This window comes from Pseudorca crassidens, chromosome 4 (genome assembly GCF_039906515.1).
Source record: "Pseudorca crassidens isolate mPseCra1 chromosome 4, mPseCra1.hap1, whole genome shotgun sequence".
Classification (NCBI taxonomy): domain Eukaryota; kingdom Metazoa; phylum Chordata; class Mammalia; order Artiodactyla; family Delphinidae; genus Pseudorca; species Pseudorca crassidens.
Genome location: NC_090299.1, coordinates 86,282,798 through 86,308,385, shown reverse-complemented (window position 1 = coordinate 86,308,385; position 25,588 = coordinate 86,282,798). Strand labels below are relative to the sequence as shown.

General features: G+C 34.7%; 1 protein-coding gene across 2 annotated transcripts; it reads left to right on the top strand.

The window, feature by feature from the left end:
* Positions 1–25,588, top strand: SULT1E1 (sulfotransferase family 1E member 1). 2 transcript variants are annotated; one of them, XM_067734701.1, is made up of 9 exons: positions 1–126; positions 277–350; positions 4,219–4,380; positions 6,197–6,322; positions 7,215–7,312; positions 17,369–17,495; positions 19,636–19,730; positions 22,618–22,798; positions 24,692–25,588. In XM_067734701.1, the coding sequence occupies exons 3-9, from the start codon at positions 4,230–4,232 to the stop codon at positions 24,802–24,804; spliced, it is 891 nt and encodes a 296-aa protein (XP_067590802.1). In that variant the 5' UTR covers positions 1–126; positions 277–350; positions 4,219–4,229; the 3' UTR covers positions 24,805–25,588. The 2 variants fall into 2 exon arrangements, with proteins under 2 accessions (XP_067590802.1, XP_067590801.1); XM_067734700.1 differs by lacking the exon at positions 1–126 and having other exon boundaries at positions 223–350.

Sequence of the window (25,588 nt, the reverse complement as noted above, 5' to 3'; positions counted from 1 at the left end):
CCTCAACCCACAGATGGCTATTGGCAGATAGAAATTTGATAATGAACCAAGAATGAAAAATAACAGAAGAATTTCTACATCTCTGTATGAATAAACATGACTCTGTGTGGCTCACTGCATCTGCAGGTATGTTTCCATATTTGTATTACTCCGTTGCAACACAAACTCCAGAAAGCCTAGCCCTGCAGATTAATCTCCGCCTCCTTCTCTGGCATTCAGAATAAAAGCTCACCAGAAACATTCCAAATGCACAGTAGTTCTCATCTTTTTTTGCAGCTTGAAACCTGAGTGGAGATTTGAAGAAAACTGGATTGGATCACCAAGTTTCTTTCACAGGACCGTCTGGACAGGTTTTATCTCATTATTGCTGACATTAATATTTAGATTTTAGATATAGCAAATACAGAATGCAAATTATTTATTACAAAACTGTTTTAAAAAGGAAATATAGAGATAATGAAGTTTTTAATCAATACTTTAGTCACTTAATAATGTACAACATGTAAAGCTTTATTAAATCACTTATTTATCATTAAAAATAATATCTTGTATTTATATAATGCTTTGCTGTTTAAAGAGTTTTAACATAAAACTACAGTATCCTAATTGCCTTGTACGTCCCGCATGTTGGACATGTTCTCTATTTTACTGATAAGAAAACAAAGCAACAGAGTAGAAAAGTTAGAGGGGAGACTGAATTCTAGTCAGGTGTTTACTTCTGTGAAATATATCAGAAGTCTATTACCACTAGAGGCCTTGAAAATATTACTATCACTTTTAAGTGAGAGATATCAGATACACAAGAGCAGAAATCCAAGTCCTTGGTAAGTTGTTGACAGGTAGACCATTGTCAGGATAGTACTTATCTTATCTAGGAGACTTTAGTGGAACCTAGAGAGCCCGAAGAGATTTGATCTAACAATTAAATAATTGAATTTAATGAGGATTTTTTAGCATCTATTTTGTGACACAGTGCTGAGGTTCTGGATAGAATGATGTACAAGAGGATATTCTCTACTTTCAGCCACTTTGCTCAAATCCAAGTAAGTCGAAGAAGGTGAGGCTGAAGTGAGCTCTTTGCATCTACACTCACCCTGGTATTCAGCACTTATCACTGGGTTTGGTAACAACAGAGGAACTCAGACAGAGAGTACTTGCTGAATTAAAGGCAGATTGAGAGTGGAGGAGGGGAGGATGGAGAAACACAGAAAGAAAAAGAGGAAGGAAAGAAGAAATAAAAGAGAAAGAAGAAATATTTCTTCCTTCAACTGAATTTATGAATCACAGTTTTAATAATTTTTGTTGGTGTTTCTAGATACCAGTAACCTACATACTCAGTTAGGAAATGAAATTGACAGTTTCTAACTGAAATAGGTCTTTTGAGAAAGAAAAAAGCAGCTAGAGGTGAATCTATACATTGTGATGTGAGATAATTTACTAAAAGAAGTTAGGTAAACAAAGAAAGAGATTTTATTATATGCCACCTAGTTTAACTCAGATTCAAATTGACCATGAAGGGTCAGCCAGAAGTCAGTCAACTGTTTGATAATAAATCAGCTACTCCCGATTGACTATAAGCCAATTCTTACAAACTTGGCAGAACATCAAGAAAGTTGTTCACATGAATAAACAAATCAACAGACAGGGCAAGGGATGCCTTCCTCACACAGTTTTTTCTAGTGATTATATGAACAATAGACTTCTATGCAAACCAGTAAGAAAGTTAAAGACAACTGGAAATACATGATGGGAAAACTGCAGATCTCTTCAATTTATAAATAAATAATAAATTACTAGCTATACATCAGTTAGGACAAAACAACACTCCTGATGGGCAAAATTGATCAAAATGATTAAAAGAACCAATAAACTTAAGAAATATGAAAAATTATAAAATATCTATGAAATACAGATTTTAAATAATATATATTCAATTATGAAAGATTGCAACAATTAAATTTCCAATACTGATGATGCAGTGAGAAAATAGGCAATTTCATATACCGCGCAAATGTGCACACTCCTTTAGTGATTTGTTAAAGACAATTGCCAATTTCTTAAGTGTGTATACCTTTTACTTTGGCAATTCCATCATCACTGCAAAGATAAGTGTGAAAAGACATATGCTCGAAGAAATTTGTTGCAGTACCATTTATATTGGAAAAAAGGAACAACAGGGATTCCCAACAATAAAGAGTTGTATCATCTATGTTACATCCATACTATGGATTGCTATGTGTTATTTATAAGAATAAAAACAGAATTTATGTACCAGCAGCAAAATATGTTCACATCATACAGTTCAGTATAAAAATAGATTACAAATGAATGTAAAATAGAATACAAATTAAACTACATTCATAAGTGTATAGATTTTATATATACTTAAATATTTAGAAACATAAAAACAGCATTATTAGGAATGATCATGTCTTATGTGTAGAATAAAGAGAGCACTTTCATTTTCTCTATATCACTTAATGTTTTCAACGTGTCAAAAATAAGGATATTTATATGTGCATGTTTACATGGATGCATGAATGTGTGCGAATTTATCCTTCTTTGTGTAAAATGGATATGGTTCAATCCTCAAAGAGTCTCCTGCAGGACAAACTTAACCTAATCTATAATGATGTCTGCTTTTTCATAGAACCTTATGACATATGCATAACGTTTTAAAATAAAACTTTTCATGTCTGGCAAAAAGTGTCTAATAAATAACATCCATTTTCTTTCCTAGGGTGGTTGTAGAAAAAAAATAGGCACTTCTTACAGTGAGGCCAGCTGGAAGGCTATTTTCATATTCAGTCAGTAGTTGTTGAGCTTCCTAACTAGGGCAGTGACCATGAAGATAGAAAAAAGAAGAAAATAATGGAGATGGAATCAATGGGTTTGAGTGCCTGGTGCTAGTGGGGGAGAGATGGGAGGTAACATCTGAAAGTTTTCATCTCCACTGTTTAGCCTGAAATGTAGTAGGGGAAACACTACCAGAAGGAGCTTTCAGTGTAAGTCAGTGGTCTAAATACTTGGTTTGATTTGTAGGTCACATCTTTCTAAAATTTTACCATCAGTTATTTCTTCCTTTGGGTTAATGCATTTGTTACAATATCTGCTAATTTCACTTCCTCTTTAGAGTGTACTTCTCATAGTTTGGGATGCTCTGTATTAAAGGAAACACATTAGGTGACTAAAAGAACTACTGCCTCCAAGAGGCTCCTGTTATGGTATGAACTTTCTGAAAAAGGCACTAAAAGCCACAGCAGTCACAAATGTATAGGGGTATAACAACTTATCTGGCAGTTTTTTGGGCAAGGGTGGATATTAGCTGTAATGCTAATATCAAAGAAGGACAACATTTGTTGAGATACTATATCACAAACTCAGAACGGGGTAAGTTTGGGGAGTAAACATGTAGTGAAAGAAGTTGAAAGCCAATAAAGGAAAGTGTGCTTAATTAAAAATTTTAAGGCTAACTCTGAACATGAAATGATTTAACATGGGATCAGGAGAGGAACTGTCAATGATAACCATGTTGTTTAACCTTATAATTGTCACACAAGTCACTCAATGGGAGTGTCGAATTCTTTACTGATCAAGTGAGAGAGAAAAGTATAAGTAATGCTAGGGGTCACACAGGAATCTTCTCTACCCTCAAGAATCCGTCTTAGACGTATCCATTACAGTGTCATTAATTTCATCTTCTTTTTAATACACTCAACAAGCATTTGATTTTTTTTTCATTAAATGAAACATATTCAGGAACTAAGGAAGCTCTGACTTTGATATTTGGCAATAGCTATCAAATGTGACCATCAATCTTTATTGTTACTTAATGTATACAGAATTAATCAAAGTGATTATTTGCCAAAGTATTGTTGTATTTTCTCAATCTCTTAGCTTTTTTATATGCCCCATCAATTTTGACAGAGAAATCGAAGGCTCTGTTGAATGTATCACCCATTTTGTACATAGTTTTGAAACATCTTACTTTATTGTGCTTTGTACTTATTCTTTCATATGTTAGACTTATTAATAGGATTAGAAACTCTTAAAACACCAAGGCTATGTTATATCCTTCTTTAATATGCATTTACCCCATATGCTCAACAGCTAAGAAATGCTAGACACCCAAGAGAAACTCAATGTACAGGGCTATTATTAATGTTAAAACATTTTAAAGTACATACAAAGTGGAAAGCATACCTTTTTTTCTTTCAGTGTACCACTCTATGATGAATTCTTCCAAACCTGCCTATTTAGATTACTTTGGCAGAATCCATGGAATTCTACTGTATAAAGAATTTATCCAATATTGGCATGATGTGGAGGCATTTGAGGCAAGGCCAGATGACCTTGTCATTGTCACCTATCCCAAATCTGGTAAGTCTCTTTGTTAGGTCAAAGTTTTTCCCTTTTCACCTAGAAATGACAAACCCACCTTGACTGGTAAATATTGAGCCATTCACCCCTCCCACACTCATTCTCTATATTAAATAAGGACAGATATAGCAGTTTTGGTATAGACATACAAAAAGTGGCATACGATAGCTCTATTCTAAGACCACAATCTGTACCTATAATTTGAGCAGCACATTGACAAATGGGTATTGTTGGCCACTTTAGAAAATCACATAATATAGATGGATGAATATGGAACCATAACTAAAATTTAAAACTACCCACTGTGTTTACCTTATTTCATTATTGTCATTGTTGTATAGACAAAGTATAAGCAATTTTCACAGATTTTTTAAAACTTAACACTTTTTCAGCTAACCAGCTCCTCTTTATAAAGTCCATCTCTGAAACTCTATTTGCAAGCAACGTCTTTTTTCCTGAAATTAGCTTGTTAGTCATAACTCTGGAGTCTTACAATCCTAGATCTTTAGAAATTAGAAAGATCCAGTACAGACTTCTTCTCTATCTTCTCTATCTCTATCTTCTCTAACTGTTCCAATTAACACAAGTATGTCAAACGTTAAATATGTCTTTGACTACTCTGACTGTAAAGAGCTCCTGCATTTCTCTTTCTTGTCTAGATCTATGTCAGCACAAAACCAGTCACATGAAGAGGACACCTGAGAGCTACTCCAGAGTCAATTTCTCTTACTTCTGCATCTCCCATATTCAGTCAATCAATGTGTTTTGCCCTTTTAGTCTCTTAGATATGCCTCACAGTCAGTCTCTTACAGGTCTCTTGTCACCTTTCTTATTGACCCCTCACTCCATTGTTTTATTTACTTTGGCTCTAGAGGAATTCTTCCAAAATATAACCATGATAATCTTGCTTTCTTGCTTAATGTATGCTAATGCCTTTGAAAAACTTTTAGAAAACAACTTGAACTCTAGTATGAACTACAAGGCTTTTTAGGCTCAGTGTCTGGTTGCTGCTGTAAGCTCATCTCCACACATCCCTTCAGGTAGCCTCTGATTTAGTCTTTATAATCTACATCCAATTTGTTTCCTTGCCTCTTTACTATTTGTAAGTATCTGGCCTTTGATTAAGAAAAACAAACAAACAGATTTTCTGTCTGGTAGACCACTTTCCTACCTTACAAAACTTGTGAATTTATGCCAATTGTTTGTTAAAGCTAAGCTCAATTATCATGGTATCTTGAAGGCATTTCTTGTGGAAACATCACGGCAGCAGCAGAAGCACACAAAGTTCCTCCTTTAAAGTCCTTTGAATCCCTGTGACCATCTGTATTACAACATCTTAAGGAAAAAGAAGTGTTGTAATTTTTGAGCATTCTTTCTGACTTTTCAGAGGGGCTTTGAACATCACAGGACAAGGACCAGATTTATTCTTTTCTATATACTCTGTAGTAGGACTCAACCTGAGGCATAGAAGCTATCTAGAAAATTTGTGGATGAAAGCATGGTTACTTTTTAGATGTAAAAATTTAGTTCCAAGACTGTTATCAGATTGTACAATGTCACAATTCATCATCGACACATTCAGATTTCTACCACAGGTGTATCTTATTACAATGTTCTTTATTTATTGATGCTATGTTAAGATCCTATAAGATTAAATTTTAGAGGACATATTTCTTGAGTCCTGTGGTTATTCTGGCATCTTTCAAATACTATTGCATTGGTAACTTCCTACTTTATCCAACTATAAATCTATCACTCCCTGCATCATCAGCTATGCATCATCAGTGGGAGACTCAGATTTGTTTAATTTTTTCAGGCACAACATGGGTTAGTGAAATTGTATACATGATTTATACAGAGGGTGATGTGGAAAAGTGCAAAGAAGATGCCATTTTTAATCGAATTCCTTACCTGGAATGCAGAACCGAAAAGGTGATGAATGGTAATGCTTAAGTTAATTTTAAAAGCTATATACACATATTTTAAGTGTGGATGTAAATGGTGCAAGGAAAGAGACTATAAGCAAAAGTGGCAATTAGTATTATGTCTTCTACATAAGAAAGAATGTAAATTTAATTTTAAATCTTGACAGAGTTTATGGTATAGCATATGCCTGGAATAGAGAGAATAGGATAGCTCTGACATGCTTTCAGCAGAGCCTAGTAATATGTGAGCATTTATCTCTTTATGGGATGTATGCAACAGTACTTTAAATGCCAGGAAGATATCCATAAAATTTTCAAGGATATATGCAAAAATATTTTTATCACAGATTCTTTTAATATTATGAAAAATTAGAAACAATATATATGTTAATCAACAAAAGAAGAGTTAAAAGTGATATGAAATCATTAAACATGTTACAATGACATATATTTCTTGACATTGAAGTGTTACTATAATATATCGACAAAAATGCAATTAGGGGACTTCCTTGTCTGTCCAGTGGTTAAGACTTCACCTTCCAATGCAGAGGGTGCGGGTTTGATCCCTGGTCAGGGAGCTAAGATCCCACATGCTTCACGGCCAAAAAAAACAAAACATAAAACAGAAGCAATATTATAACAAATTAAATAAAGACTTACAAAAATGGTCCACATGAAAAAAATCTTAAAAGAAAAGAAAAATGCGATCAGAAGATATTAAATATTTCATCTGTGTGTGTGGTATTTGTATGGCTGTGAGTCTGGGCGTATAGACATCTTTGTATGGAAGGATGCTTACCAAAACGTTAATAATGATTTTTTTCAAAGGTGAAATTTTATTTGATCTATTTTTTCTCTATAATTTTCTCTACCTAAACTTTTCTAACTTTTGTTTTTTTAAAAAATTAGGAGTAAAACAATTAAAACAGATGGCATCTCCTAGAATAGTGAAGTCTCATCTGCCACCTGAGCTTCTTCCAGCCTCATTTTGGGAAAAGAACTGTAAGGTAACCAGAGTAAAGTGTTCTTAGAACACCGAACTCAAAGAATTTTACAATGATAAAGTTATGTAACATCCTAACTGTGTCTTATACACACTTGTTTACTTATTCCTTCATTGAATCTATAGACATTTTTAAAATGTGGATCATAGTCAGTATAGTCAAAGAGTTGAGATTTCAGTTCTAACTCCAGAGGTAATTCTGAGAAAAACAAGTAAACTATCTAAGCTTCAGTTTCCTCATCTATAAAAGAGAGATAATAATTGCATTCCGCATAGAGTTGTTATAAGGATTAACTAAAATAATTCTTGTAAAGTGCTTAACATAGTACCTAGCATGTTATAAATAATATATGGTAGCTACTTTTGTATTTGCTGTTATTAGTAATTACATTCAATATACTCTTTTTGAAAACTATTGTGCTTGGCATTGTGAGGCAGGCAAATGAACTAGACAAGGACAAACCAGACAAAAATAACATAATAATTATTTACTGAGTGCCTATCCTGAGCCAGCAATATGACAATTAATAAGATGCATGCAATCCTTGTCTTCATGGGCACATGGTCCACAGGGGGAAAGTGACAAATAAAGAAACAATACATAAGGTACTATAAGTCAAGTAAGAGAAGAATTCTAGCCCAGACATTGAGGGCAGAGAAGTTATCCAGGAGCAAGTAACATCTCAGTTGATATATGAAGGATGTATAGGAATTAGTCTATATAATCCCAGAGGCAACCCAAGGTGGGATGTGAAACCAGTTCAATTTAGCTGGAAAGCTGAGTGTCCATACTGGCTGGATGAGTGAAGGGAGATAAGCTGGGTTTGTTTATAACAGATATGGAAGCCAATTTAGAAAGTTTGGGTTCCACTTTGATGATAATGAGGAGTTACAGCCATATTAAGCTGCTGATTTATATGATCAATTTTGCTTTTTAGAAAGAATAATACATGGAATCCTAAAGTACAGGCAAAACATTGTCTTAAAACACTGAAGCCATTTCTCAAGACCTTACTAGCTTTATTAGGACACACTATGACCCATACTAAACATATAAGATATTAAAGTACTATGTGTAGTCATTATTGACAAAAAGGGGATCTATCTGAGTCATGAAACATTTCCATTTTGTACACTGACGTAACAGGGCATATATGACATTTTCTGGAGATCCATGGTGCAAAATTTTGAAGATTCCAATGGTTTTTGTTTGTTTGTTTGTTTGTTTTTATCATAGGCAATCTTAGAAAGATCACATACATGCTGCTGAAATCATTCCATACACAAGAGCTCTCTCTTTAATAAACATTATTCATGTATCTTTTGGGAAACATGTGATTACTATTTTTTCAAGAGATTTGGCCAAGTTACTTTTTTTCTTTTGAGAATGGGATGAAGCCTTGATGTTACCCCTTTATTTATTTATTTTTAAAAATTAAAAAAGTATATTTTTTATAAATTTATTTATCTTTGGCTGTGTTGGGTCTTCATTTCTGTGCGCAGGCTTTCTCTAGTTGCAGCGAGCGGGGACTACTTTTCATTGCAGTGCACAGGCTTCTCATTGCAGTGGATTCTCTTGTTGCAGAGCATGGGCTCTAGGCTCGCAGGCTTCAGTAGTTGTGGCATGTAGGCTCAGTAGCTATGGCACATGGGCTTAGTTGTTCCATGGCATGCGGGATCTTCCCAGACGAGGGCTTCAGCCCATGTCCCCTGCATTGGCAGGTGGATTCTTAACCACCGTGCCACCAGGGAATTCCCCCCCTTTACTTTTAAATGAAAATACATACTGTACCTTTATAATAGCCTCAGTCTTCACAAAACTGCTGATCACCTCAGAGATCATCAAAGACTAGGAGACAACTGGATGGATTCACATCCTGAGTACTTCCAGGGTGATTCACTGGTAGACAAGAAGAGAAGTGGATTGAGACTCTTAGTAAAAGTGTGTTTGGAGTGTTGGACTAGAAACTTTAAGTGATAAAAAAGAAGAAAGTAAAAAAAAAAAAAGGGAACAGGCTAATAGATAAAAGAAACAATTGAGGCCAATAAACTTGAGAACTTGGAGTTGTTGCAGAAGAGGTATATTCCTGATAAGAAAGAAAGAATAAAGAAACAGGACTGTCTTGGAAGAAAACATGGTGCTCAAGGACAAGCCTTCAGAAACTTTAGGGTACTGACAAGTTTCAAGATTTGGCTAAAAATATTGTTAGTTGAAGTAAAATAGAGGTAATGATCAATGACCACATGAACCTAGAGAATCAGATGGTTCATGCATACAGACACTAAAATTATACAGTGTGGTGAAAAGTTTTGGTATGGAGAGTAACACTATAAGGCAGGTGTTCAAATCTTCAGTTAAAACAAGGGAATGACCACAAGCTTAAAAATGTCACAGCTGGTTGAAGTATGAATTATTATAGGATCAGGGGGTTTTCAAGTGTAGGAATTTTAAGATAGATTATGATCCCAAGTGAATTTTGGGCAAACTAGAAACTTTGACTTGAGAGAAGTGAGTGGAAAGACCTAGATTTACCTCGAAGGCAGGAAGAGCATGTGCAGTGAAAAGTTAGGGAAGAGAATAGGATCTTCCAAAAAAGAGATAAGACAAACTGATGGAAGTTTAAGGAAAGAGGAATTGCTTTAACTTCCCACCTTCCCCCGCCCCACATCCTGGAGAATAAAAACTTTTATGGAGGACTTGGAGCAAAGGTTTAAATATGGATAGTATTTTTTTATTTAATTTAATTAATTTATTTATACAGCAGGTTCTTATTAGTTGTCTATTTTATACATATTAGTATATATAAGTCAATCCCAATCTCCCAATTCATCCCACCACCACCCGCACCCTGCTTACCCCTCTTGGTGTCTATATGTTTATTCTCTACATCTGTGTCTCTATTTCTGCCTTGCAAACCGGTTCATCTGTACCATTTTTCAAGATTCCACATATATGCATTAATATAGGATATTTGTTTCTCTCTTTCTGACATACTTCACTCTGTATGACAGTCTATAGGTCCATCCATGTCTCTACAAATGACCCAATTTCGTTCCTTTTTATGGCTGAGTAATATTCCATTGTACCACATCTTTTTCCATTCATCTGTTGATGGGCATTTAGGTTGTTTCCATGACCTGTCTAATGCAAATAGTGCTGCAATGAACATTGGGGTGCATGTGTCTCTTTGAATTATGGTTTTCTCTGGGTATACGCCCAGTAGTGGGATTGCTGGGTCATATGGTAATTCTACTTTTAGTATTTTAAGGAACGTCCATGCTGCTCTCCATAGTGGCTGCATCAATTTATATTCCCACCAACGGTGCAAGAGGGTTCCCTTTTCTCCACACCCTCTCCAGCAATTATTGCTTGTAGATTTTCTGATGATGCCATTCTAACCAGTGTGAGGTAATACCTCACTGTAGTTTTGATTTACATTTATCTAATAATTAGTGATGTTGAGCAGCTTTTCATGTGCCTTTTGGCCATCTGTATGTCTTCTTTGGAGAAATGTCTATTTAGGCCTTCTGCCCATTTTTTGATTGGGTTTTTGTTTTTTTTAATATTGAGCTGAATGAGCTGTTTATATATATTGGAGATTAATCCTTTGTCCATTGATTCATTTGCAAATACTTTCTTCCATTCAGAGGATTGTCTTTTTGTCTTGTTTATAGTTTCCTTTGCTGCACAAAAGCTTTTAAGTTTCATTAGGTCCCATTTGTTTATTTTTGTTTTTATTTCCATTACTCTAGGAGATGGGTCAAAAAAGATCTTGCTGTGATTTATGTCAAAGAGTGTTCTTCCTATGTTTTCCTCTAAGAGTTTTATAGTGTCCAGGCTTACATTTAGGTCTTTAATCCATTTTGTTTTATTTATTTAGTTTATTTGTGTATGGTGTTAGGGAGTGCTCTAATTTCATTCTTTTACATGTAGCTGTCCAGTTTTCCCAGCACCACTTATTGAAGAGACTGTCTTTTCTCCATTGTATATCCTTGCTTCTTTTGTCATAGATTAGTTGACCATAGGTGCATGGGTTTATCTCTGTGCTTTCTATCCTGTTCCACTGATCTATATTTCTGTTTTTGTGCCAGTACCATATTGTCCTGATTAGTGTAGCTTTGTAGTATAGTCTGAACTCAGGGATCTGCTTCCTCCGGCTCCGTTTTTTTTCCCTCAAGACTACTTTGGCTATATGGGGTCCTTTGTGTCTCCATACAAATTTTAAGATTTTTTGTTCTAGTTCTGTAAAAAATGCCATTGGTAATTTGATAGGAATTGCATTGAATCTGTAGATTGCTTTGGGTAGTATAGCTATTTTCACAATATTGATTCTTCCAATCCAAGAACATACTATATCTCTCCATCTGTTTGTGTCATCTTTGATTTCTTTCATCAGTTTCTTATAGTTTTCTGAGCACAGATCTTTTGCCTCCTTAGGTAGGTGTATTCCTAGGTATTTTATTCTTTTTGTTGCAATGGTGAATGATATTATTTTCTTGATTTCTCTTTCTGATCTTTCATTGTTAGTGTGTAGGAATGCAAGAGATTTCTGTGCATTAATTTTTTTTTTTTTTTGGTATGCGGGCCTCTCACTGCTGTGGCCTCTCCTGTTGCAGAGCACAGGCTCCAGAGGCGCAGGCTCAGCTTCCATGGCTCATGGGCCTTACCGCTCCATGGCATGTGGGGTCTTCCCGGACCGGAGCATGAACCCGTGTCCCCTGCATCGGCAGGCGGACTCTCAACCACTGCACCACCAGTGAAGCCCTGTGCATTAATTTTGTATCCTGCTACTTTACCAAATTAATTGATTAGCTCTAGTAGTTTTCTGGTGGCATCTTTAGGATTCTAAATGTGTAATATCATGTCATCTGCAAACAGTGACAATTTTACTTCTTCTATTCCAATTTGTATTCCTTTTATTTCTTTTCCTTCTCTGATTGCCATGGCTAGGACTTCCAAAACTATGTTGAATAATGGTGGCAAGAGTGGATATCCTTGTCTTGTTCCTGATCTTAGAGGAAATGCTTTCAGTTTTTCACCATTGTGTATGATGTTTGCTATGTGTTTGCCATATATGGCCTTTGTTTTGTTGAGGTAGTTTCCCTCTATGCCCATTTTCTGGAGAGTTTTTTTTTTTATCATAAATTGGTGTTGAATTTTGTCAAAAGCTTTGTCTGCATCTATTGATATGATCATATGGTTTTTATTCTCCAGCTTGTTAATATGATGTATCACATTGATTGATTTGTGTATATTGAAGTATCCTTGCCTCCCTGGGATAAATCCCACTTGATCGTGGTATATGATCCTTTTAATGTATTGTTGGATTCTGTTTGCTAGTATATTGTTGAGGATTTTTGCCTCTATATTCATCAGTGTTATTGGTCTGTAATTTTCTTTTTTTTGTAATATCTTTGTCTGGTTTTGGTATCAGCGTGATGGTGGCCTCATAGAATGAGCTTGGGAATGTCCCTTCCTCTGAAATTTGTTGGAAGACTTTGAGAAGGATGGGTATTAGCTGTTCTCTAAATCTTTGATAGAATTCACCCATGAAGCCATCTGGTCCTGGACTTTTGTTTGTTGGAAGATTTAAAATCACATTTTCAATTTCATTACTTGTGCCTGTTCTGTTCATATTTTCTATTTCTTCCTGGTTCAGTCTTGGAAGGCTATACTTTTCTAAGAATTTGTCCATTTCTTCCAGGTTGTCCATTTTATTGGCATAGAGTTCCTTGCAGTAGTCTCATGATGCTTTGTATTTCTGTGGTGTCCATTGTAACTTCTCCTTTTTCATTTCTAATTTTATTGATTTGAGTCCTCTCCCTCTTTTCTTTGATGAGTCTGGCTAAAGTTTTATCAATCTTGTTTATGTTCTCAAAGAACCACGTTTTAGTTTTATTGATTTTTGCTATTGTTTTCTTTGTTTCTATTTCATTTATTTTTGCTTTGATTTTTATGATTTCTTTCCTTCTACTAACTTTGGGTTTTGTTTGTTTTCTTTCTCTAGTTACTTTAGGTGTAAGGTTACATTGTGTTTTGAGATTTTTCTTGTTTCTTGATGTAGGAATGTATTGCTATAAACTTCCTTCTTAGAACTGCTTTTGCTGCATCCCATACATTTTGGATTGTCGTGTTTCTATTGTCATTTGTCTCTAGGTATTTTTTGATTTCCTCTTTGATTACTTCAGTGATCTCTTGGTTATTTAGTAACGTATTGCTTAGCTTCCACGTGTTTGTGTTTTTTATGTTTTTTTCCATGTAATTGATTCCTAATCTCATTGCACTGTGGTTGGAAAAGATGCTTGATGTGATTTCAATTTTCTTAAATTTATCAAGGCTTGATTTGTGCCCCAAGATGTTATCTATCCTGGAGAATGTTCCATGTGCACTTGAGAAGAAAGTGTAATCAGCTGTTTTTGAATGGAATGTCCTATAAATATCAATTTAATCTATCTGGTCTATTGTGTCATTTAAAGCTTGTGTTTCCTTATTAATTTTCTGTCTGGATGATCTGTCCATGGGTGAAAGTGAGGCATTAAAGTCCCCCACTATTGTTGTGTTACTGTCAATTTCCTCTTTTATAGCTGTTAGCATTTGCCTTTTGTATTGAGGTGCTCCTTTGTTTGGGTGCATAAATATTTTCAATTGTTATATCTTCTTCTTGGATCGATAACTTGATCATTATGTAGTGTCCTTTCTTGTCTCTTGTAACATTCTTTATTTTAGAGTCCATTTTATCTGATATGAGTATTGCTACTCCAGCTCTCTTTTGATTTCCATTTGCATGGAATATCTTTTTCCATTCCCTCACTTTCAGTCTGTATGTGTCCCTAGATATGAATTGGGTCTCTTGTAGAAAGCATATAGATGGGTCTTGTTTTTGCATCCATTTAGTGAGCCTGTGTCTTTTGGTTGGAGCACTTAATCCATTCATATTTACGGTAATTATCAATATGTATGTTCCTATTACCATTTTCTTAATTGTTTTGGGTTTGTTTTGTAGGTCCTTTTATTCTCTTGTGTTTTCCACTTAGAGAAGTTCCTTTAGCATTTGTTGTAGAGTTGTTTTGGTGGTGCTTAATTCTCTTAGTTTTTGCTTGTCTGTAAAGCTTTTGATTTCTCCATCAAATTTTAATGAGATGCTTGCCAGGTAGAGTAATCTTGGTTGTAGGTTCTTCTGTTTCATCACTTTAAGTATATCATGTCACTCCCTTCTGATTTGTAGCGTTTCTGCTAAGAAATCAGCTGTTAACCTTATTGTAGTTCCCTTGTATGTTATTTGTCATTTTTCCCCTAATGTTTTTATAATTTTTCTTTGTCTTTAATTTTTGTTGATTTGATTACTATGTGTCTCTGCATGTTTCTCCATGGGTTTATCTTGCCTGGGACTCTCTGCACTTACTGGACTTGGGTGGCTATTTCTTTTCCCATGTTAGGGAAGTTTTCGACTATAACCTCTTCAAGAATTTTCTTGGATCGTTTCTCTCACTCTTCTCCTTCTGAGACCCCTATAATTCGAATGTTGGTGCATTTAATGTTGTCCCAGAGGTCTCTTAGGCTGTCTTCATTTATTTTCATTCTTTTTTCTTTATTCTGTTCCGCAGCAGTGAATTCCACCATTCTGTCTTCCAGGTCACTTATCCGTTCTTCTGCCTCAGTTATTTTGTTATTGATTCCTTCTAGTGTATTTTTCATTTCAGTTATTGTATTGTTCTTCTCTGTTTGTTTGTTCTTTAATTCTTCTAGGTGTTTGTTCTTTAATTCTTCTAGGTCTTGGTTAAACATTTCTTGTATATTCTCAATATTTGCCTCCATTCTTTTTCCATGGTCCTGGCTCATCTTCACTATCATTATTCTGAATTCTTTTTCTGTAAAGTTGCCTATTTCCACTTCATTTAGTTGTTTATCTGGGGTTTTATCTTGTTCTTTAATCTGGTACATAGTCCTCTGCCTTTTCATTTTGTCTGTGTTTCTGTGAATGTAGTTTTCTTTCCACAGGCTCAGGATTGCTGTTTTTCTTGCTTTTGCTGTCTGCCCTCTGGTAGATGAGGCTATCTAAGAGGGTTGTGCAAGCTTCCTGATGGGAGGGACTGGTGGTAGAGCCGGGTGTTGCTCTGGTGGGCAGAGCTCAGTAAAACTTTAATCCATTTGTCTGCTGATCGGTGGGGCTGGGTTGCCTCCCTGTTGGTTGTGAGGCCTGAGGTGACCCAGGACTGAAGCCTACAGGTCCTTTGGTGGGGCTAATGGTGTACTTCAGGAAGGCTCATGCCAAGGAGTACTTCTGTTGCCAGTGTCCTTGTACCTACAGTGAGCCACAGATGCCCCCCACCTCTGCAGGAGACCCTCCAACACTAGCAGGTAGGTCTGGTTCAGTCTCCTGTGGGGTCAGTGCTCCTTCCCCCTGAGTCTTGATGTGCACACTACTTTGTGTGTGCCCTTCAAGAGTGGAGTCTTTGTTTCCCCCAGTTCTGTTTAAGTCTTGCAATCAAATCCCACTAGCCTTCAAAGTCTGATTCTCTGGGAATTCCTCCTCCTTTTGCCAGACCCCCAGGTTGGGAAGCCTGACGTGGGGCTCAGGACCTTCACTCCAGTGGGTGGACTTCTATGGTATAATTTTTCTCCAGTTTGTGAGTCACCCACCCCCCATTTATGGGATTTGATCTTATTATGATTGCTCCCCTCCAACCATCACATTTCAGCTTCTTTGTCTTTTGAGGTGGGGTATCTTTCTTTGTCTTTCTGTCTTCCTGTCAATGATTGTGCAGCAGTTAGTTGTGATTCTGGTGCTCTTGGAAGAGAGAGTAAGAACACATCTTTGTACTCCTCCATCTTAAACCAATCCATGGATAGTATTTTGAGATGCAGAGAATATTCAAGACAGAGGGAAAAGCATGAATAAAAAAAGGGATGAAAATTATGAAGTAAAGTGTTGGAAATAGTGGCAAAGAGTTCCATTCAGCTAATAGGCAAAAAGGACTAGGGAGAGTTTTAAGTAAGGTTGGAAAAGTTCAATATGGCTAATGATAGCTTTGATGAGAAAAGAAAGTTCGCTTTATTTACTGTAGCATTTGGAGCGTTTTATAGTGGGACCTTAAAAATGAAAACCATACTTCTTAGAGTAAACAAAAAGATTTCTTTAAAATTGTTTGAAAATGTATTAACTTTAGTAAGACAGGTTATGAGCCTAATCATATCCAGGAAAGAGTGGAGAGTCAAGAGCAGCCATTCCCAATGGCATTTCTCAGGTGCCTGAAGGAGGAAATGGAAGACCAGAGAGATGAAGTTTACTTTTGCAGCTCTTTTCTGGCAGCACTGAGTGTCTGACCTAGAAAAGACTGTAACGATCTGATGTAACTCATTTGTTTAGTAGATAGAAAATGTAGGTCCAAAATGATTGGTGCTTTGCACAAGATGGTAGAAATTAGTGCCAGAACCAGCGTCTAAAACCAAGGCTTCCTGTCTGTTCATTTATTGATGTTTCCTTGCTATATAAAATAGAAACTAAACAAGGTGTGAGTGAAGATTATATTTTTTCACTGACAGCAACATGCACTTAAAAAGAACCTCATAAACATGATTTTTTCTTCAAGATTGCAAGCAAGAAAATAACAGGACTTTTTTTTTTTTATTGCTATAAGGAATAGTGGTGTAGCATAAAGGCCAGAAGACTTTTTACTCTCATTGGGTACATTTATTCTCAACCATGTATTCTGACTAAGCTTCAGTTTAGTTTCTGCACTTATAAATTGGGGATAATAATCTGCCTCATCCATTTTATATCAATGGAATTTGAGACACTCAAATGAAATATGTGAAATAAAAATGAATATGGCACAAAAATGAAAAGTGAGAGCTAACATTGAACAACAATGCAAAAGATGCTGTCACTTTAGATTATTTAAGGAGTTTTCTTCTTTATAATTTTATATATTTTATATATTTCTACAATAAATATGTGTTATGTTTATAGTTGAAAACATAAACATTTCCTTTTTAAATCTTGGTGAGACTATATTTGAAAAATATTAGCTGATTTAATATCTAATTTCATCTTCTTAGATCATCTATGTTTGCCGGAATGCCAAGGATGTGGTTGTTTCTTATTACTATTTCTTTTTAATGGTGACTGCTAATCCAGATCCTGGTTCTTTTCAAGATTTTGTGGAAAAATTCATGGATGGAGAAGGTATGAACAGTTTCTTTTTCTGAATTCTTTCAAGGTAAATGATACAAGACAAATGGCATCTCTGGGCAAAAATTTTTGTTGTCCGTTCTGGTCTGTTATCCTTCCTAGTCCTTAATTAAAACACAGAAATTCTAGAAGGCCTTGAACTTTAGAACAAGCATAGAGTTTCCAGATGCGGATGGAAAATTGCAGAACCTGGATACTCTAGTTTGGTGCCTACAAATAAGTATACAGATGTATGTGTGTCCAATTCTCTCTTATCTCTTTTTATTACAGAAGCACTTCACAGTGTGTTATTTCAACTTCATTGAACAAGAGGGGAAAAAGACAGAGGAGAGAAAATGTTCATTTGTTTCTAAGAAAAATTTCAGATACTACATGGGGCCAGAATTCACAAAGAAGTCTGAATATCTACAAAGTTCTTACTCATTCTAACTACTGTGCAGTCTGAATAATTCAACTAGATTTCTCAGAACAGTGTAAGAGTTACCTGAGCAGAAATTCTGGGAAATTTTGTCTTTTTATTTAACTCCCAACTAAAGCAACTTGAGTATTCAAATTTGAGAAATAAAGGGTTCAGGAGAATCTAGTATTAACTAAAGAAGGCCATTCTAATCCTGTAGTAATAATTGTAAGGAAAAAAGATAATAACACCATTTTTATATCCACAAAATTTAATATTGACTCAATGAAAATGTGGTATATGTGCATTATGCTTATCTCTACATTTGGAAAATTTTATGCTAAAGCATCATGAATAAAATACATGCCTCAAGATTATCAAACAGGTGTTATAAGGCAGAGAAAGATAATGTGCCTCTGCAAAATGAACGAATAAGATCACTATAAAAATCATTATATGACTTTTTCTGTAAAGAAATAAATGTAACAAAACAGAAACAGACCTACCCACATATACAGAAAACAAACTAGTGTTTACCACAGGGGAGGGGGATAGGGAGGGGCAAAATAGATGAAGGGGATTATGAGGTACAAGCTGCTAGTTATAAAATAAATAAGTCACAGGGAAGTAATGGGCAACATAGGGAATATAGTCAATATTTTATTATAACTTTACGGTGTATAATCTATTAAAATATTGAATCACTATGTTGTACAACCACTATAATATTGTAAGCCAACTATACTAAATAAATAAATAAATAAATAAATAAATTGTCGGTAGAGTCAAAGAACAGAAGAGGTATGTAACGATTTAATGCAAAGCAGAGTACTTTGACTCACACATCATTATATTATCATGTCAGCTTTTTACTGGGTAAAATACTTGGATATATGTGAGAGAAGATGAGGGAAGAGAAAGGAAGAAACCGTATATGGTCATACCACATCATCTCCAAAATCTTCTAATTTTTTAGAGTGAGAATGATACTAAGCGTCCCTAAGAGGGCACCTCTTACCATTTAAACTGTGAGTGGTGTAACAAAAATTATATAGCTGCTAGCTTCAGTTACCAAAGCTAGTTTTTTGTTTGTTTGTTTGTTTTTGCAGTACGCAGGCCTCTCACTGTTGTGGCCTCTCCCGTTGCGGAGCACAGGCTCCGGACGCGCAGGCTCAGCAGCCATGGCTCACGGGCCCAGCCGCTCCGCGGCATGTGGGATCTTCCCGGATCGGGACACGAACTCGTGTCCCCTGCATCGGCAGGCGGACTCGCAACCATTGCGCCACCAGGGAAGCCCCAAAGCTAGTTTTTAAATGGTACATATGAGACCTGGACTGAATTCTGATCATAATAATGTTGATAATTCCACTACTCAACTCATTTCACTAACAACCTGATTTCACAAACACACACACACACACACACACACACACACACACACACACCATTTTCAAAAATGCTTTCATAAGCTCTGAATCAAATGGATGGAGTCTTCCTTCACTTTTCCTCTGAGTCATAAACCATGTCATAATAATGAAAGTTGGGAATATGTTTCTGTATATAGTTTATTCAACATACTGTGCTGCTTTTGCTGCAGAGAAATTTGCTTCAGATGTGCAGCTGATCTCTAGTTTTCATTCCATGATCATTTATTTATATTTCTTTGTCTGAAGACTCATTTTCAAGCTATATAAAGATGATGCTATGTCCTCACATTATTTTTCTCTCTAATTTTAGTTCCTTATGGTTCCTGGTATGAACACACAAAATCTTGGTGGGAAAAGAGAGAGAATCCACAAGTGCTATTTCTTTTCTATGAAGACATGAAGGAGGTGAGAAACTCAAAACATATGGCAACTTAGTAATTCTCAAAATGTTAGAATTTGACACCATGGTAAATACAAAATTCTGCCTTTAAACAAATGATGCAGCCAACTCCAAAAGTTAAAATAATCCAGATACTTTAGCACAGATTTGAAGCTAGTAAATAAAAACCTTCTGTAAGTGAATACATATAAACCCAAGTCTCAAAAATTTACCAAAGATAAAAGAAGGAATTTGAGTTCATAAAACAAAACAACAACAACATGCACACACATATGCACACAAGGAATCACAATGGGCAAGAAGAGTTAACTGGTCTCCAAATCCATAGAGGTAGGAATTATCAGACAAGGACCATAAAATAACTATGCTGAACATATTTAAAGAAACAAAAGAAGAAATTAAAAATTTTACAAAGAAACAAGAGATTACTAAAATTGATAAAGCAGATTTTGAAAACCCCCCAGCAAAATAGAATTTCTAAAATAAATTTTAAAAACTAAAATTAGAAAATTAAAACATAGTTTAAATAACAGATAAGACATGGCTAAATAGTGAATTATTAATGTAGAAGATGATGCTGAGGAAAGTCCACAGGATGTACCACAGTGAGATAAACAGAATACTTCAGAAGAGGTAATGAATATATAAGATAGATTAACAAGGTCTCACATATATCAACTCAAACTTCCAGAAGAAGAGAGTAAAGAGAATGCTGGAACAACAATATGAAAAAAGAGTGAGGACATCACAATTTCTTCATAATCTGTTTTTTTTCCAGCTTTTTTAATAATCAGGGTAATTCAAAATAAAAATTACTAGGATGCCTTTTCACATCCACCAGATTGACAGCAATTAAAAAGTCTGACAATAATAAATACCAGTCAGGATGTATGTTAGTGAGAAGTAACACATTTCTGTTAAGAGTATAAAAATATACAAACACTATGGAAACAACGTGTTACCTAGGGAGGGCAAACATGCACATAATTTAAGACTCAGGAATTCCACTAGTAGATATATGCTCTTGAGAAACACTGACTTGTGTGTAGTAGTTTATATATACAGCAACCTTCATAGCAGCATTCCCCATGACCATAAAAATTGGAAACAACCCAAATATACATATATTCAGGAATCAATACACGATATATACTATTATTCTACAATTAAATATTATATTGCAATGAAAAGGAATACATTTCAAATGTGCACATCAATTGGGTAAAACCAAACCATACGTTGTCTAGGGTTACATACATGAGCCTCAAATCTACAGAGTAAAGCACAGGATTGATTAGGTCAATTTCAGGATAGCAAGTTTGTTGTTGTTTGTGGAAATTGGAATGGAGAATGAAAAGAATGAAGTTGGAAACTTGCAAATGGAAAAACTCAACCAATTATGAATGTCTTATTGCATACATTCGGTAGTAGGTAAGGGTGCTATATTGATTTTTATTCTTTAAAGCACATATGTGCACATATCAAATAATTTTAAAATGAAAGACAAATTACTGGGTCTTTTTATTAAAGGGTAAGAAATATCTTCTTTATTTATTTATTTATTTATTCTTTATTAGTACCAAGAAAGCAATTGATATCCATGTCTTATCCACATCTTTGCACAATTATTAAGATTCATGTGGCAGTAATTCTAGAGTTGTTTTGATGAGGACAAATTTAAAATAAAATCATAAGTATTATTTTAGAAACTGAATTATTACTTCTTGATAGAATTTAACACAGAACAAATTGGAATGAGAAGCAGCCATGGTCTATAGTTTATTTTATTACTTAAATTTGTGTTCTGTAACGAGAATATTGAAGACAGTAAATTTAAAAGGCACACGAAAAAAATGTATTAGTTAATCCAACCATTTCACCCTTCCAAATTGTTCATGTCCATTTACTCCCTATTTTGGTCAAAAATGGCCGTGTTTATGTTTCTTCTCTATTTGAGTGAATGAGGAACAGAAGAATAAATGTTTTCTCTTGTTTCTACAACATATCAAGTAGAAAGAGAAAAAGACAGTAACATTGTTATGTAGAGATACTACCTTTTTTTGTGGAAAACAAGTAAATAAAAAACGTGAGAATACGTATATGGTACAATGGATTTATATAGGGATTTATGGGAGCAAAAATAGAGTTATCTAACTCAAATTGGAATAGTCGAGGAAATTATCCCAAAGAAGGTGATACTTAAGCTGAAGTTTGACAGGCAAGCTGTAATTTGTAGAACAGAGAATTAGAGAACAGCATTCTGTGTAAAGGGAAATATACACCAGAATAAGCATTATAGTTGGTTTTGAGAATCGTTGCATTGAATGATTAAGCCGAATAATAGGGTATGCTATAGAAGTGACTAGAGATGGGGATGTTTGTAGCTATGGTTCATGAAAATCTGATATTGTTCCATGTTGAGTATTTGACTTTTTACACCCTTTCTTAATCTTTCTGGTTCCTTTGCTTCTCACTAGTTACATCAATAAATTAAAAGAAAATTGAAAGCTGTCTGCATATTTTCAACCTCAAACTTGATCTGTCAAAGGGGACTGTAGTCTTTAAGAGTGTATATTATATTCATAGATAGTATTTATTGAGCATGTATTATGCATAAATGACTAAAATAAATATTTTATAAACAGCATCTCATTTAGTGTTCTAAAAATCTTTGAAGTTTCTTTTATGTTCATTTTATGAATGAGGAAAATTATGCTTAGAGAAGTTAAAAAATACCACTTCCCCAAGAAATGTTTTTGCTCACTAGAATCCTAATTCCAATATCAGTGGGGGGAAGAGGAGGGAAGAAAAGTTTTCTGTGTCCTTTTTTATCCACAAAGTAATGTATTCAATTTTAGTAACTGAGTCTTCAAAATATTTTTTTCTTCTTAGAATATCAGAAAAGAGGTGATGAAATTGATAGAATTTCTGGGAAGGAAGGCATCAGACGAGCTTGTGGACAAGATTATAAAACACACTTCATTCCAGGAGATGAAGAACAATCCATCTACCAATTACACAATGCTACCGGATGAAGTCATGAACCAAAAAGTATCTCCCTTCATGAGAAAGGGTGAGATAGTCATGTTATTTGCCTCCATTGCTGTAGGAAATCATAAGTTGAAATAGTTATAGGCAAACATCTATTAAGGTCTATTCATGCCTGTGGACCCTGCTTGTTTTCTTCAGAGATGTTTCACATTTGAGTGACCAGTTCTGCAGAAGCATAAAATATTAGTACTACTACTAATAAATTACTATTACTTGTTGATTACTTTGTATATGCAGCAAATTATATTAAGAATGACCAGCAGCCACCCAGCCTCAGTACTAGCACTAATACCACACTCTACTAGCTATTACTTATTAAGTCTTTGTGCCTTGGTGCTGCATCACATACATCATATAAATTGTAAATTCTAATTTTTTTAAAATTCTAATGCAAGAGTTAAGAGAAAATTCTATTATAATCTAATTTTGAGATGAAGAAACAAGCTTAGAACAATTAGTCAGCTTTTCCTTAACCAAGTGGAAGGCATTTTTCAAGACTAAATGGCAAATTTCCAAACTTATCAAATTGTATACTTTAAATATGTACAGTTCTCTGTATATAAATTATACCTCAATAAAGTTGTTTTAAAAAAGACTAAGTTTCAAAACACTTAGTGGTGAATACAGCTTGGCTTAGCAAAAATATCAAAATACAATGAAGTGACATCTATTGGGAGGAGGCATGGTGGTCTTGATGAGATATAGTCAGTTTATAAATCCAAAGGCATGTAGGATATGCAGAGTATTGGGACATCCAGTCTTACTGATATGTGAAGCAGAAACAGAACAGAGAAAATCTTGCTCTTGGAACCAAATTGTCATTGAGAGGGTCAGGGATTTTTTAAACAATTGGAGTAACAAACCTGCCACTGGGTGAAAATAGGGCACACATGAAAGAGAGTTAACATGCAGAGTATATTTAAATTATTGAATCCTCAGATTATCTCAGTTTCTTTTCCCATAATGTCCTCATATATTTTTAAGATAAAACAACAAACTTAAAATAATGGCCATGTTTGTAAAGGGCTTTGTACTGTTATACCTTCAGACCCCACATGATTCTCAAGACACATTTTCTATCTTCTGCTTTTTGGGTCTTGTCATTGGGAAAGTTTAGATCTCCTTGAGCTAACGGGGCAATTGAACAATTGATTAATTTAAAATACAAGGTGACTTCCTACTGTCAGGGGAGGGTTGGATGTGATGAAAAGCAAAAAGAGGAGCCTGCTAGGCTATTGTAACACACAGGTGGGAAACGCTGAGGAGCTTCTCTGTAGCTGGCAGCAGAAATGGAGAGAAGGCAATGGCTATGAAGAAAGTCTGAATATAAATAAAGAATTAGATATTGTGGTTGAAGAATAACTGTTAAGTTTATGCAGTGGATACCTGCTGTTGCCATTAACCAGGTTATGGAAAAGGTCACCAATAAAATACAATTTTGTAGGGAAGGAAATGAATTTATTTTTAAACTGGGTGAATTTGAGATACTCGTATGGAATGAAAGTGGTCATATCAGGTAGGCACTTGGATATGAAGACGTAAGTCTGCATTTTAATATTATCAGCATGAAGATGATATTTAATATCTTGGGAGTAGGTAAAACATGGATCTCAGGAGCCCCAGCATTTCAGAGGAAATTGGAGAAGAAAAATTAAGTGAAGTATTGATAGCATAACGGGGAAGGTCAGAGAAATAAATTTGCTGTTTGTTTTGTTTTGTTTTGTTTTAACAATCAGGACAAATCCTTGCTTGCACTCTCAAATATATAGTATTTATGGTATATATTTTATTTCTATAATTAAGGATTACAAGAATAAAATTTGATTAGTGTTAATGAAAGTGATGAATATTAGAAAATTTCATTATTCTGGCTGGAAGACATAATATTTACTGTTTTTTTTCTCTTTTGTTACAGGGATTGCAGGAGACTGGAAGAATTACTTTACAGTAGCCCTCAATGAGAAATTTGACATGCACTATGAGCAGCAAATGAAGGGGTCTACACTGAAGTTACGAACCGAGATCTAGGAAGGGTTTTCTTGACACATCTGAGATTAAAGTGTTCTTCTCATCATTCCTTACCTCTTTTATTTTAGACTGGTAGAGAGCGAGTCATGTGAAAGATCATGATCAGGTTCACATGATTATTGAGATCTTCATATAAAAAAGCAAGAAAGATTTTTTTCCCTGCTGTTATCTTTAAAATAAGAAAGATTTTTTTCCCTGCTGTTATCTTTAAAATGTTTTTCCTTTTCTTTCTTTATTACAAATTATTACACAAATCTATAACCTATGAGAATGATGTAGGAACACACAAATTTTTGAAGTTGTTAAAGCCTCATCAAAAATAACCAAACATTCCAAGTTCTTTAACTTTGTTGTTACTTTTTTCCATTCGTTAGTACATTTAGTATATATATATATATATATATATATATATACATTTATATACATATATGCATAAATATATATATTTACATGGAATTTGAAAACCTTGACAGAAAGAACTAAAGAATAAATAAATATGAGGGTATAAATAGATCTGTTATTTCCTTCCTGATATTTTCTTTCACTTTCTGCAAAATGACTTAATTTGGAATTTACCTTAGTTTAATGTAAATTTGGGGCATAACAGAACTGATTTCCAGACCTTTATAAATAATCCCAACGAGTGTTATTTATGCTTGAATGTCTTTAGCTAATTTGATATAGTTATGCTTTAGTATTATTTCTGTCATATACACAAGATAATAAAATTAAGCTCTGTAAAGTTTTAAAGAACGTGATATATGCCAGTAAAATAAAATACAAA